A 14,033-nucleotide genomic window follows, 5' to 3' on the forward strand; every position below is an offset into this window, starting at 1 on the left:
GATTCCCCTTCCAATTCTCAAGTGTTTTGCCCACTCGTAAAGGACTTTATTATCGTTGTTATGAGAGGTTCACTAAGAAATTTTGTCGAGCGAAATAGATTCAGGTGCAAGACGAACTTTCAACAAAGATTTCTTCAAATCGAATTTTAGCAACAAGTTTATTGGAATCAAGCTGATTATTGTCGCACTTCTGATTTTGATTCTTGCTTACGTTCGGGTACAGCTTGACGATGCGGAAGATGATTCAAAATCAAACTTTGTGATCACAAATTTGACATTTTTGGGAAGGGTTTGAAATCAACGAAGAGAATAAAATAAAAATTCATTTAAAAACCGCGCAAAAGCTCGCTGCATGCCTCGTACTCTCTGGTACATTTTTCCAAACCATCAATCAACTTGAAGGAGGAGCTAGGTCAACCGCGATCTTTATCAACCTTCTGTTCAGCGTTTTCATCGGGCCTTTACTTTCGATAACCTGTGCTGTCGGCAATTTTTTAGCGCTAGCTAATCTACTCGGAAACCTCTGGGTATGTTTACAAATCACGAACGAGTTATAACGTTTTCTTTAGATTTTGCTTTTTCAATCGATCCTCTCCCTCGTCGCATTTCTCATCCTCGTCGAGGACATTTCAATCCAGTGGCGAACGCAACATCTTTCAAACATGAGTTTGGGCAGCAATGGAATAGCCACTTTCAACTACGAAAAATTCAGTGAGTCTCCAAAGAAAAAAGCTTCAAAAGAAGAAGTCACAGTGGAGGAACTATTTTCTGCCATTTAGTTTTTTTTGTTACAAACCAATTTTTTTGATAAATAAATATATTTTATATTGTATCGAGCGTTTTATTAAGCCTTTGTCCAATAAGCAAATTTGTACAGTATTGTTTCTACGACTGTAGAATGTCATTTATGGTTGGTTACGCGTCTTCGAGCTTTGTGCCAGGGGCGAAGACGACATACTTTTTCTTCTTGAAAGTTTCGTCGTCTTCTGCCATCATTTCATCCCTCAATCGCCTGAAAACAGGGCTGCCTGGGGCGATGGTTGTTCTTCCTGTAGTAGGGCTCCCAAAGTTTCGGATTAAAATGCTCTTTTTCGTCATTATCTTTCGCTTTTTTTTCTGGGAAATTTTTCAAATCAGATGCTTATAAGCTCAAGAACTACAAGTATCTTTCTAGCGCCACAGAGTGCGCCAGCGACATGAGAATTTATCCAGAACTAGTAAGCGCGAGCGCTTGTGTACATTAAAAATCCGGTGACTCTTTACTGAGCATGATGGATAACCGATCTTGTAATCACTAGCTTTTGTGTGGAGATTAGCAGTGAGAATGAAGTTTGTGGGCACTTTCAGACGAGAGTTCGAAAACAGTGTAAAGTTGTTTCACGTGAAATTCTCCTGTATTAAAATCTAAAAAGCGCTTGAATGGCTTGAAAACATTTTGAAATTTTTTCAAAATTTACAGTCATTCTCGACTTTCCTTTTCAAACAGCGATCGTTATCGTGACATAAGATCACTTCCTAATTTTTACTATCGTAGTTTGTGTCAATCAAACGTCTCGAACTTTTGCGTCAAATAAATTTCCGAGCCCCCAGAATTTCCTAATAATTATGCTAAGTGCGTCAATAAAACGTCCCCCTTATCGTCTGATAAACATTCAGTACTCAAACTGTCAAATTAAGACATGCAAAAACAATCTTGTCAAATTGCATTTTCAGTTTTGAAATTTCTTTCCTGACAAATTCTTGCCTAAAAATTTGTACAGACAGGATTCTGGAGGTCGTAAATTTTGATACACACCTGGAGAGGTTAGATTCTGCTCTTTTATGTTTGCAATTGCAAATAGAAGAAGTTCTTTTTGACCCCTGAAAGTTCATTTTTCTTCAAAACTGGATGTTATCACTCAGATTAGAATACAGTATTCATGAGCAGTATTGCGAGTTTATTCAGGGTTTCAGTGTTTTGCCTTGTTGGCATATTTCTTTCTTTTTTTCGTTGTTTTGCATAACAGAATAGAAAAGGTGGTTTTGCGGAACATGATTGACGGAACAGAATAATAATATTATTAAAATAAAAACTAATTAACACATATATTATTTGTGATGATTGGCAAGGTGCTTCAAATATAAATTTACAAATTGGCAGATTTGATTGACTCTTCTAGTGGATCTGCTAGTAGCTTGTATTTCGTTGCACAGTATGTTCCACTCCCGCGCCGTTGAACTGCGTTTCTGAATGGGTCCATCAGATTTTCGTGCAAGTCTTCGTCCCAGTTGTACATCAAGAACGCTTCGTAAAGACCACGGAAGGTCGGGTTCACATCGCCGAAGAAAGCAGAGGTAATTCCATGCACAGCTCCTGCCCCGTTCTCTTCAGCGTCCTTTTTGAGAAGTTTTTAAAAGCTCTTACGAAAGATACCTAATGTCCTTCCTCAATAGTAAACTCCTTTCCTTACAGACGTTTCCGTCGTCGATACAGAAATTATTCTTGAAATTCCAGGAACACTCGAGTTGATGCAGCATGTCAGGGTTGAAATGAAACATGATATTCAAAAGCTTTTGATCGTGCTCCGCCCGATCTTTATATTTTCTGTAATACTTCAGAAGCAGTTCTGATCCGTAGCCAAGAGCAGGGCCGGGTTTTTCACGGCCTTGTTCGTCGTAAGACAGTTTCCACTTTTCAAGGCATTTGACAAAATATTCAATTTTAAATAATTCAAGGAGTAAATTTAAATTTTATCAAATCCATTCCTTGCCGTTGAGAATTCTCGTAAAGTTCATCACCATGACTCCGGAATTGATCTGGAATAGCCCGGTATCATGAAGAATGAAATTCTCATTGTATCTCGATCCTCCAAGAGCATGACCAGCGGTAGGGGCGATCGCCATAACTTCCGTAGGCGAAAATGTTTTCAGCTTTTGCAAAGATCAATAGCTTTCTTCTCTCATAAAGTAAATTAATACGCCCTGACGTATGATTATAGCGCTGCGAAAATGAAATGACCCGTTCCTTCGCCCAAAGCTGATCAATTGGCTTCGTAAAGACCACATCTGAGTCGGCGTAAATCGCAGCATCGGTGACCCCCGTCTCTCCAAGCAGCATCGGTGTCAGAAGACGAAAACTGCCACATGGCTTGTACCACGATTTCCACTCGGCGATGAGGTCTTGCGGGAGCTGGGAGTAGTCGATTTTGTTGATTGAATATTCCGTTCGTTCTTTGATCGAGTCCGGCCACGATTCCAACTCGCCCTCAAATAGAGGAGCCATATCTTCCTCGGTAAACACGTGGATATGCAGACGTTGATGGGCAAAGAGAGCAGCGGATTTGATCATCGTTAAACTGAAAATAATGAGTTTGAATAACAATTACTGCTTACCTTTGATCAAGTGGTTTCTTTACGTCTCTGATTCCTTGATAGTTTGGCCTTCCACAAGAGACAGTCATTAGATGCATAGTTTCTTGCTTTGTGGGAGCAGACTTGGCAGATTTGTCATCAGAGCTCAGAGAACTCTCATCACATTCATCCCCGAAGCACTCTTCATCATTATAAATGTATAATAATAAACAAAAAACCTTTAACTTGGATCAACAAAAATGTCAATTTTAAATCTAAAAATTCAAAGTAAGCTTTCTGAAAAATTTTCTCTTATTGTGAAATTCTTTTGTGATCCGTTCCAATAGCGTTAAAATGTTCCTAAACCACTTCACATTTCCATGCGCCATTCTTCTCACAAATCCCGCCATCTTCTCAATGATCTCTTACCATAAGCTACTAAATGAATGAATCTACTATTGTCAAGTAGTATTTTTGTGGCAATAATATTGTGTTGGCGATTTTTTGTCGTTTTGGAGTTTTTTTGGTGGATGATCCTGCCGCGGGTCAATTCGCGTTAGCGAGCTTGAGCTTCATAAAAATTAGCGCCGGTGCTAGCAAAGCGGATTTTACGACAGGCTGATAATCGGACATTGGTCTCGGTCATTAATGAGCCAATGGTTTCGGAGAAAAGTAATTCTCAAGTTTCATATAGCGAGATTTCTAACTTAAAAATTGAGAAAATCGACTGAAAAGACCGTTGAATTTTGAAAATTAGAAAGTCTGAAAACAATCGGTTTGCAAAACAAAGCTAAGCCACACTTTTAGAATGAGAATGTTCTGATTTTATTTAGAGAGAAACTTTGTCCGACGAATGTTTGCCAAAACAGGAAGTCAATTATTGCGACTCTCAATTTGAAATATTTCGCGGTTGAGTACCTGCGCGAAAATTGCAATTATTTGATTGTCGAGATGAACAATCTGACAACGGAGATTTTTCGTTTTAGTTGATTTGAGCCTCACTCTTTTTGTGCATTTTTGTGCATCTAAGGGTACTCAGCAGGTTGCAGGACATTAGCCTAATTTGAAAAGAAAGGCATCAGACATTTTTTTCGGGGGATGAAAAGGTATCGATTCAGAGCTAGCAGTGATCAAAGAAAGAATTGTACCTTGGAAATTAGAAAAAGGGTCATTGAGTCCTTGCAGGTAGTGGTCAATTCAATCGATATTTCAAAGGTTCAGCCTTTTTTTCAATTCGACAAAGTTTAATCGAGATAAGGGGAAAAGGAAATATGGGGCGCTTGAATTCTCGGAAAGGCCTTATGTGCCCCATATTTCCCGGAAATATGTTTACAAACTTATCATCACGAGGGGATCTCTAAATTTCTCGGAGCCGGCCCCCCGGGAGACCTTCCAAGAACTCTCGAATCGTAAATCCCATCGTAAAATTTCTAGGGCAACAAAACTCCCCAGGAGAGCAGTAATACCCCTGGGATATCGCATGTGGTGACAGGGCCTAAAAACAGGGGAGACATTCTTGGTAAAACACCATTCAAGCAATCAAGAAATCGCGACCGAGAATGGGCTACTGGGGTGTCAAAATCAAATAACAGTAATCAAGTGTCCAGAAATCTATAAACCCACATTTTCTCCTGATCAGATCATTCTTTCTATTTTACTGTTTATAAAAACTCTCGTGCCAAGATCACGTGCGAACGCCATCAACTGGAAATTCAAGGTCAACATTCTAAAAAAGTGAAAATTTCCGCAAGAATTCGGGCAAGGGATCCGATCCCGTAAAATTGCGAAAAAAAGTAAAATTGGATTTTCTCGGAAAAGCAGGGCAAGGCCGGATTAAAGTTTATATTGCACGGAGTGGGGTCACATGCTCAGCTTTTTCCTGGAAATCTAGGCCAAAGCGGGATGAAAAGTCGAAATTTTTGATTGATGGAAAACTGAAATCAAAAATTTTAAGCTACTCTCATTCATTTTTTTTTCTTGGAAGCCTGTATTTTGCCAATAAGTTTCGCTTTGATTTGTGAAAATCCTTGCGGCTTGCTAAAAAATTCCGTGATCCTTGAGGCACGCTTATTGAGGTGCGAATACCGCCAAATCCGAAAAGGCTCAGCATTCTTTCTCAGTGGATCGCAAACAAACAATTCTCATGCATAAAAAGTCGCAACGGTTTTTTGGCGGATTTTCGATACTACCCAGGGTCCTGGTCGAGAACTCCTGGATGAGTTTAGCATCTTTGCTACTATCTTCGGTTTTTCGTACTTTCATATGTTGAGGTGAGGTTGAGAAAGTGAGTCAAGGTGGGTGATCAAGGAAGCTTTTTTGATGCACTTCCTGGGTCGCTTTTCATCCATTTTTCTTATCGATAAAACTCAGCGTGGATCAAGTTCACCTCTGTCTATTGATTTTCATCCAGAAATTTGCTCTTGCGAACATGAAATTTTAAGTTGAAGCCTTTTCTCCAGTACAGTCTGATTTTCAAACTATGAGGCCAAGAAATTTCTCCTCAAACAAGCCGAAAGTCGGTTAGCATACAATAAATTTGTCTCTCTGAGCAAATCTCAAATCGAATCTCCTTCGGTACCATAAAATCATTTGTATCGGCTAAAATTCAAATCTTTCCGGGATTTTTTCTAATTTATCGGATGGGCGCTTGAACTCGCCGCGCTGCTTTGAAACCAAGCTACCGCCAGCTGCAACGGAAAAATGCACAAGAGAAAGCTAGAATTTCTCGGAAAGAAACTCTGCTTTTGCGAGGAAGGCAGAGTCAGCTCATCTCGTTTATTCTCTGCTGGAGGAAATGGAAATCGGAAATTTTCGAATGCGATATTCATCGACAAGTGCGATTTTCAAATGGTGATATTCATTTTCAGAACTGTTCTATTCAAGAAAATGACTATCAGAATCGATAGTTGAATCTGAGGAATCTGGGATAGAAGATTGCAGACAGAAAATGATATTAAAATTTGATGTGTTTCAGCAGTTTTACATTGTTCTGAAATATATTTTCTTCTTCAAAATATTGATGTTCCCTTCGGATTCAAAAATCAAGGCAATATTCGACAAATTTCCTCCAATAACTTCTCCCGAGCTTCAGCCCATCTGGATCTATTCGCCAATCTGACCCAATTCTTAGCTACCTTTTACTGTGTAAATTTGCATAGGAACACCTTATCCATTGTATGTATCCTTATCGAGTATATGCATCTGCGCGGGTGTACGTAGAATCTACGTTGATCTTTATCTTCTCAGAAAAAATGTCACGCTGAGCTGAGTAGGAGTGGAACGGCTGGCGACCTCCGCGGCGCTCTTCTCGCCGACTATAAAATCGGATCAGCTCCCTTCTGAAACCATCAAATCAGAATCAAATCAACCATTTTATAAACACACCTTCCAAAGGAAGAAAAAACCCAAGAGCAAAATTTAATAAAGAGATTCAAAAGAAAAACTCGAAAATGTCTCGAAACAGCGAATCCGGCTACTCTTCAGACGAAAACGTCATCTCTCCCCAAGAGCAAATCGCCAAAGATCAGCGACGATTCTCGAAGACTTACGATGTCGAGGAAGAAATGATGCGCTCTGCTAACGGAATCCTTTACACTGGCAAGCACATCTCTTCTGAAACTCCAGTCGTCATCAAGCAGATTCCTCGAGGAAAGATCTCCCAGTTCAAGCAAGTTCAAGAACGAGCTGTCCCCAGCGAAATCTACTACCATTTCAAAGCGGCTCAAGCATCCGAGTTTGTCGTACAGCCTTTTGACTGGTACGAGCGACGATCTTCCTTCGTCCTTGTTATGGAGAGACTCGACGGCTTCATCGACCTCTTCGAATTCTCTAAGAAACACGGTGCTATCAACGAAGAAGCAGTCCGAATCATCGCCGGCCAATTGATCACCTGTTGCATGGAGCTCTCCCGTGCCGGCATCTGCCACCGCGACATCAAAGACGAGAACATCCTCATCCACCCAGAGACTCTCGAAATCCGCCTCATCGACTTCGGATGCGCCAGCCGAGAAGACAACTGCTACACCACCGCCCGCGGAACCCCCTCTTACTGGCCGATCGAATACTTCCAGAACCGACTTCTCAGCGCCGGGCCACTCACTGTCTGGAGCATTGGAGCAGTCATTTACATCCTTCTCACTGGAAACTGGGAAACAGACCAGACCGGGCTTATGCGACGAAACTTCCTCGCTGAGCGGACTCTTAACAAATACACTGTCGCCCTTCTCGACCGAATCTTCTGCCCAGACCCGATGAGCAGAATTACAATGGAGGAACTACTCAATTGTGGATGGTGCTGAAACCAGATTGTAACTTCACTGCCAAAAAATATTTATTTGTACATTTTTACGTTGATACATTTCTGAAAAGTTCTTCCTCAGCCAATAAAACCACTGATAAGTTACTTGTTGAGTGCATTTTTTATTTGTCTGCTTAGTGAAAACGATGTGGCAGAAAATTACTTGAAAAGCTTGAGAATGTTTCGCTTGGTGAACTTTTTACGGCAGGTAGGACATGTCTTCTGAGGTAAATTAGAAAGGCAGTTGAAGCAGGCTATGTGGCCGCATGCAGTGAGAGCAGCTAGAGGATGAGCTTCACTAAAAACTTCACAACAGATCTTGCAGTTGTCATCCTCATTATTTTCTTCTCCTCCTTTTGACTTCTTCGTCTCAGGTTCGTCTGATTCCCCTGACGATTCTAAAAATGATGCTTTTCTAGTCTGTAAAGAGCTACTGTACCAGCGTCGCTGTTATCTTCCTTCATTGCTGCTTTGCTGAGAACCAACGATCGCTTTTGAACTTTTTTCCGCCACTTTCTAATCTTCGCTAGCTCTTCCTTGCATTTCTCTGCATCTACTTTTGCTTCCTCAAAGGCTTGACTGGACTCTTGAGCCTTTTTCAGAACTTCTTCTACCAATTTTTGATCAACTTCCATTACTTTTCGAGATGATTCCACTTGTTTCTCGGCGTCTTCAACTCTCTTTTCTACGATACCTTCTTCATCTCTTGTCTCTTCAAAAATTTCGTTGACGATTTTAAGGGTTTCGTATCTGTCTAAAGTAAATATTTAATCAATATAATCACTTATCACTTGAAGTTTTTCCGATACGTACAGTCATCTGCGCGAAGAGCAGCATTTTCACAGCATGTACCAACGTAGAACTCTCTGTAATTGAGTTGGTCTGCGCCACAACCTTTTGAACGACCAGCGTAACATTTGAATTTTGCATCTGTCTTTTCAAACTTGGCTTTTTTGGACTCCTCGGGAAACTTTTTCGATGCGCAACAGACACAGTATCTGTTACCCTTTATGTTTGCTGTTGATTTTGTAACACTAAAAGTTCGTTAAAGATACAATTTGTAGCTTCGGAAGACTAAATTTATATACTTTCACTTACAGTTCGCAAGAAGAACATTTCCCAATTGATCCAAAACAAGCAACATAACTCTCAGTTACACCGAGATTCTTCGATAACCCTTTCATCGTCTGTTTTCACGTGGACATTAGTGGTTAAAAGTACAGTATTTCCACCCAGTCCTCAAAATTGCTTCCACTCAACTCCTCAGACGCGGCGTTCTTCCAGCGAAAAATTGGCTTGCGCGCTTTACGCGCTTGTCCTCTCGAAAGAATGTGGCTCTCTGATTGGTCAAGCGCGGACGTCTTTCCAAGCGTTCACGTGCGTGAGAGGATTTCTGAGAGATTTTTACGAAGAATTACGCTATCTTCCTGGCTGAATTTGATGATGAAACTTTATTAATCAATTTTGTGGTTTGTAACGAGTGATTTTTTCAGACTTTTTTCGACATGGGACACGAAAACATCTGGTTCGCGCACAAAGGCAAAAACACCAAAGGCCGAGGTACGTTTCTAGGGCTCCTATTCGTTTTTAAACAGACTTAGACTCGTTACGAGGGTTTTTCTTCGAGAAAAGTAACCTTTTGGGGGCGATTTGAGGATTTTTAGATAGGAAATTTTGATTAGCGAGGCTCATCATGCTCAAATCCCTTCATTTCCCTCTGAATCTATAAATCCTCTTATCAATCACCATCCTGTCGGGCTCTTCATCCCCGATTGCCTCTGCTTGAGCAGCCGCGGGTGAAATTCCTGGCCAAAGTCAAAGCTCATTGAAGCAGTCCAAGTTTCAAGCGCGGCGAAGTTCTTTCTGGCCCAGCGCGCTTTTTAGAACAGTTCTCGCGGCGATGAGCTCCTTGAATCCGCTTGTAAATTGTCTTTGAGCTCTTCTGGGAACTGCTCTTGGAACTTGTTGTTTCAACGAGTCAAAATATTTGGAACTTTGTTCATTCAAAAGTCACTCTCTTCTGATTTCAGTTGAAGATCGTTCACGAGAATGCGTCATCTTTTGAAAAACTCGAATTTCAATTGAAATTCGATGAAACTGATTTTCAGTAAAATTTGATGAAGAAAGTTTCAAATATTTCTATCAAGAACCCTCCTTCATCCCTTTTCCGCCAGCTAAAAGCGACGGCTTCTACATCTTTTCCTCAAACTTCCCTCGATCGACTTTCGAGATTTTCCTGGAACTGAGAAAATGATGAATTATGAAGTGGTTAGATAACGCTGGCGAACATGAAATTCACGCTCGACTCGCAAGGAAATCGTACTTGGCACTTTTTCACTGAACCTCTTTTCGCTTCTGATTCTCTGGAATTTTAAGTTGAAGAGGGGACGAGAATACCGCCTTGAACCTCTTTCCTAATGTTCGTTTTGTACTTTCCAACCGAGTTGCGAACATTCCACTTATAGAATTTTTTAGTTACTAAATAAAATAACAATTGTCTAACACATAAATTTCTAGGTTTCCGACAGTGCCGAATCCAGAGTTCGAAATCCCGCGTTTGCCCGGGGGAAGATACGGGCACGGGCAAGAAAGTGAAGATTCCCGAGGGCAAAAGCGGTCACGGGCAAAAAAACGAATTTTCCCGCGGGCCAGGCGGGCACGGGCACAATAAAAAATATTCCCGCGGGCAAATTCGGGCACGGGCAAGATTCCCGCGAGCTTAAACGGGCACGGGCAGATTCAATGCACCTTATGAAAAAGTGTTTAAACTATTTAAATAGCGTGGAAATAGACACCAAATACTTGAGGGAGTATATTGAAAACTAATCTGCATACAGAACTGTTATGACGTGCTTTTTTTTAAGGTTAATGAAGTTTTCCAGCCCATTTCCGCCTTATAGACCCCCGAACATTATACCTTTACAAATCAACAGAAATTTTAAGAACTTTAACGGTTCAAAATTCTAGAAAACTCCACTTCCGGTCGGTTCTAGAGCCGGAAATTGACGTAATTTAGGTGTTATGGTTTGGCCTCGGACGTAAAAAATCATCACCACCAGCCGGTCGTCGTACGGTTACAAGAGTAGGCTCATTCGAAAGCTCTTGAACAGGGCTTTCTGTTGGGCTTATCAAAAAACTGGGCCCTGTCCTCCTTTTTCGAGATATTTGATTTTGAAGGTAAGCTTTGAAAAATATTTTTTAAAATAACTCGTAACAGAAAGGGAGGGCCCAGTTTTTTTATCGGTCAAATAGAAAGCCCTTATCAAGACCTTTCGAATGAGCCCTCTCATGTTCCCGTACGATGACCGGATGGTGAAAATCGTCTTTTTTACGTCCGAGGCCTAGTTATGGTGAATTATAGAAAATCGCCGTTTGCCCAACTTGGAGAAGCGGAGATCTTGGGCAAACGGCGATCTGAAAAAAGTTTATATTAATTGATCATTAGACATTATTTGGCTTTTTTAATATCAATCCTGGCTTCTTCAACGCCAATCCTGGCTTCACCAACATCAATCATGTTTTCTCCAATATCATCGACACTATATCAATTATGGCTTCTCCATCGCCAATTCTCGCTTCAAATATGGCTTCTCCAATGTCCATCCCGGGTTCTTCGACGTCAATCCCGATTTCTCCATCGTCGATCCCGACTTCTCCAACGTCGATCCCGGCTTCATCCATCTCCATCTGGGCTTTTTCAACGCCAATTTTATCTTGAAGAAGCCATGATCGACATTCGAGAAGCGATGATTGACAACTGAGAAGCCGGGAGTGACGTTTGAGAAGCTTGGATTGAAGTAAGTGACGCCCGGATCAGCATTGAAGAAGCCGGGATTGACGCTGGAGATGCCAGGATTCAAGTTTGAGCCACCAAGATTGACGTCTGAAAAGCTAGGATCGAAGTTTTTGAAGCCGGGATTGAAATAAGTGAAGCTGGGATTGACTGTGAAGAAGACAATAAAAGTTATATGATCAATCAATTTAAACTAATTCACATCGCCGTTTGCCCAAGTCGCCGTTTCCCCAAGTTCCCCAAGTTGGGGAAACGGAGACCATTCGGTCGTAGTTTCTAACTAGCTCCTAAAACTTGCGATTTAAAAATCCGAATTGATTCAGGGTCGTTTTTATTTTATTTTCTTATTTTGAAAAATAGGCTTGAGATTTAGCAGTAGAAAAAATGTTCCCCGGGCTGCCCTCGGGAATATTTCGTGCGGGAACGCGGGCAAACCGCCCGTGCCCGTTTATGCCCGCGGGAATCTTCTCATTCATGCCCGTGCCCGTATCTGCCCGCGGGAAAATTTGTTATAGTGCCCGTGCCCGCTTGGCTCGCGGGAAAATTCGTTTTTGTGCCCGTGACCGTTTTTGCCCCCGGGAATCTTAAATATTCTGCCCGTGCCCGCCCGCCCGCCGCCCCCTTGCCCGGGAGCCGCAAAAATTTCGAACTCTGGCCGAATCACTGGCTGCCGATCTGGTCTCATCCGAAAGTACGGCCTCAACGTCTCTCGACGAGCATTCCGAGAAATCGCTCCCATGGTTGGCTTCCAGAAGCTCGACTAATTTCAGTCGCACCACAAAAAAATACCCTGATGCCGCTGTTTCTTGCAAAATAAACTCCATCAGATGACTCTAAAAAAACTTACCCCGACTCGCGATTTCATTTGTCATGCATGAATTGTACAGTAATAAAAAAGTGCGCGAAATGCTTTATTTCCGATAAATCGATCCTTACTCGCCAAGCATATTGCCTTCGAAGCCATTCTTCGAAATTCTCCGAGAAAAAATAAATCCAAAACTCATCTTTTCCAAGAGTTTAGATGTCTGATCTTCCGGACGAGATATGGGAGCAAGTCATTTCTTTCCTCCCTTCTACTGGGCCCTCCATCTCCCATTTTAGCCAGGTCAACTACAGATTCGAGCAGATTGCGCGTACATTTGTGAAAAGAAAGAACAGAAGATTTGAGAAAAAAATTGCTAGGGAGGCTTTCCAAAGACTTCTCAAAAGATATTGTCTTCCTTGCTTTCCAAAAGTCAAAATTAAAGCCTAATCGAAGCCCTGAGCCATTCAAAAACACGCGCGTCAACTATTTAGGCGGGAAACTGTTATCACGAAACTGCCCTCAACCCCGTTATCAGTCCTCTGTCGCTCTGCTCAACGGAGTTTTGTACGTTTTCGGCGGCTATGTTGACTTGCAAACGGCTCTGAACGATTCCTGGTATTTTTCGTCAAAGAAAGAGACATGGGATCGCGTCGTCTGTTCCAAAACTCCGCAGGCGAAAGGCGGAGCGGTGATGGTCGCCGACGAAAAACGAGACAGGTTGATTTTGTTTGGCGGAAAGCTAAGCCAGGGCCCGCAGAGTGCGCTTGCTGCTTTTCGAACAGGTAGAATATTCAAAATCCCAAATTGCTCATTTGACAAAAGATGTGGGTCTTTATCCAAACGAGCTGAGCGTCCTGAATGTTCGCGAGAAGAAAAAAGACTGGCTCAATATTCGCCTGCCGAATACTTCAGAAGGGAGAACTCAAGCTGCTGGCTGCATTCTTCCGAAGCTCGACATTTTCGTTATTGATGGGGGCTCCTTCGACGAGAGAAACCCCATTGATCCTGATCAAACCCTCGTCCTCGACATTCGAAACGCTTCGCCGACTAGTTGGAGATGGGCGAAAGTCTTTCTCGAAGGCGATATTCCTCCCTTTCCCGTAAGCTCCAGCAAAAATAATTCTTCAACTCCAAACAAATTTAAGCGATCGATTCATGCTGTAGTTCCGGTCAGTGATGACTCCCTCATTTTCACGAGCAATGTCGTCCGCGATTTCAAACATTGCAAAGTTACTCCCATCGTCGACAATGAATCCGGCAGAAGAAGTTTCAAATTTACATTTACGAACATCCGAACTGACCATTCATCTAACATGCCCGCCTATCTCCGTGGAACAAGTTACATTTATTCGATGAGCAAGAGTATTCTTCTTTGGCTTTCACCTGGTAAATCACTTTCTTTGAGAAAAAAATAAACTGTTCTCAGTGCAAATGTCTGAAGAAGAACCTCAACAATCCGCTCTTGCAATTCATCGATTGATATTTAACGAAAGCGACCTTTCTTTTGAAAACTTGCCGCGCGGTGAGAATCTCCGACTGAACACCTCTCCCCTCCCATGTATCCTTGGTTCTTCTCTTCATCTTCTCAATTCTGGATTCCTCGTCTTTGGCGGTGCTCGTAGGATCAGATATAGTTTGAACATTTTTTCCAAACCAATTTTCAGAGGTCGGCCCTTCTTCTGTCAACGTCTGGCACGATCTTTCAGGCATCACGAGCGTGGAGCCAACTAACCACTTGATGTTTCTTCAAATTTAATTTCTTCTCAATTTCTGTAGACGGTGCTTAAATTAATTTCTCACCCGACTTT

General features: G+C 41.8%; 5 protein-coding genes across 5 annotated transcripts; 3 read left to right on the forward strand and 2 right to left on the reverse strand.

The window, feature by feature from the left end:
• Positions 1 to 1,955: 1,955 nt before the first annotated feature.
• On the reverse strand, positions 1,956 to 3,564 carry LOC145702594 (glucoside xylosyltransferase 2-like). The gene is given in 4 exon segments (XM_081779827.1): positions 1,956 to 2,365; positions 2,439 to 2,910; positions 2,999 to 3,335; positions 3,373 to 3,564. Coding segments are annotated over 4 exon segments (1,125 nt in total). The 5' UTR covers positions 3,450 to 3,564; the 3' UTR covers positions 1,956 to 2,126.
• A 3,215-nt stretch (positions 3,565 to 6,779) lies between these two features.
• LOC145701854 (serine/threonine-protein kinase pim-3-like) lies at positions 6,780 to 7,628 on the forward strand. The gene has a single exon (XM_081779069.1). The coding sequence runs from the start codon at positions 6,780 to 6,782 to the stop codon at positions 7,626 to 7,628; it is 849 nt and encodes a 282-aa protein (XP_081635195.1).
• A 107-nt stretch (positions 7,629 to 7,735) lies between these two features.
• Positions 7,736 to 9,116, reverse strand: LOC145702825 (uncharacterized). The gene is made up of 4 exons (XM_081780109.1): positions 8,726 to 9,116; positions 8,441 to 8,661; positions 8,067 to 8,381; positions 7,736 to 8,025 (listed from the first exon to the last, which is right to left on the reverse strand). Exons 1-4 carry the CDS (start codon positions 8,809 to 8,811, stop codon positions 7,787 to 7,789), a joined length of 861 nt encoding a protein of 286 aa, XP_081636235.1. The 5' UTR covers positions 8,812 to 9,116; the 3' UTR covers positions 7,736 to 7,786.
• On the forward strand, positions 9,114 to 12,262 carry LOC145702827 (uncharacterized). The gene is made up of 3 exons (XM_081780112.1): positions 9,114 to 9,187; positions 10,145 to 10,156; positions 12,075 to 12,262. Exons 1-3 carry the CDS (start codon positions 9,133 to 9,135, stop codon positions 12,182 to 12,184), a joined length of 177 nt encoding a protein of 58 aa, XP_081636238.1. The 5' UTR covers positions 9,114 to 9,132; the 3' UTR covers positions 12,185 to 12,262.
• Positions 12,263 to 12,441: 179 nt separating this feature from the next.
• On the forward strand, positions 12,442 to 14,029 carry LOC145701855 (uncharacterized). Its single transcript, XM_081779071.1, has 6 exons — positions 12,442 to 12,553; positions 12,603 to 13,007; positions 13,048 to 13,325; positions 13,371 to 13,611; positions 13,652 to 13,843; positions 13,890 to 14,029. The coding sequence occupies exons 1-6, from the start codon at positions 12,442 to 12,444 to the stop codon at positions 13,979 to 13,981; spliced, it is 1,320 nt and encodes a 439-aa protein (XP_081635197.1). The 3' UTR covers positions 13,982 to 14,029.
• Positions 14,030 to 14,033: the final 4 nt, after the last annotated feature.

Source organism: Oikopleura dioica, chromosome PAR (assembly GCF_907165135.1).
Source record: "Oikopleura dioica chromosome PAR, OKI2018_I68_1.0, whole genome shotgun sequence".
NCBI classification, from domain to species: Eukaryota; Metazoa; Chordata; class Appendicularia; order Copelata; family Oikopleuridae; genus Oikopleura; species Oikopleura dioica.

What these genes read in the sequence shown, in the direction of transcription:
- LOC145701854 (XM_081779069.1), top strand. Translation starts at nt 6,780, where the DNA reads ATGTCTCGAAACAGCGAATCCGGCTACTCTTCAGACGAAAACGTCATC.
- LOC145702825 (XM_081780109.1), bottom strand. Translation starts at nt 8,811, where the DNA reads ATGAAAGGGTTATCGAAGAATCTCGGTGTAACTGAGAGTTATGTTGCT. An exon ending in AAATGTTCTTCTTGCGAACT is followed by an intron (nt 8,662 to 8,725) that starts GTAAGTGAAAGT and finishes ACGAACTTTTAG; the next exon opens with TGTTACAAAATCAACAGCAA. An exon ending in TGCTCTTCGCGCAGATGACT is followed by an intron (nt 8,382 to 8,440) that starts GTACGTATCGGA and finishes TATTTACTTTAG; the next exon opens with ACAGATACGAAACCCTTAAA.
- LOC145702827 (XM_081780112.1), top strand. Translation starts at nt 9,133, where the DNA reads ATGGGACACGAAAACATCTGGTTCGCGCACAAAGGCAAAAACACCAAA.
- LOC145701855 (XM_081779071.1), top strand. Translation starts at nt 12,442, where the DNA reads ATGTCTGATCTTCCGGACGAGATATGGGAGCAAGTCATTTCTTTCCTC. An exon ending in CAGATTCGAGCAGATTGCGC is followed by an intron (nt 12,554 to 12,602) that starts GTACATTTGTGA and finishes AAAAATTGCTAG; the next exon opens with GGAGGCTTTCCAAAGACTTC. An exon ending in GCTTGCTGCTTTTCGAACAG is followed by an intron (nt 13,008 to 13,047) that starts GTAGAATATTCA and finishes ATTTGACAAAAG; the next exon opens with ATGTGGGTCTTTATCCAAAC.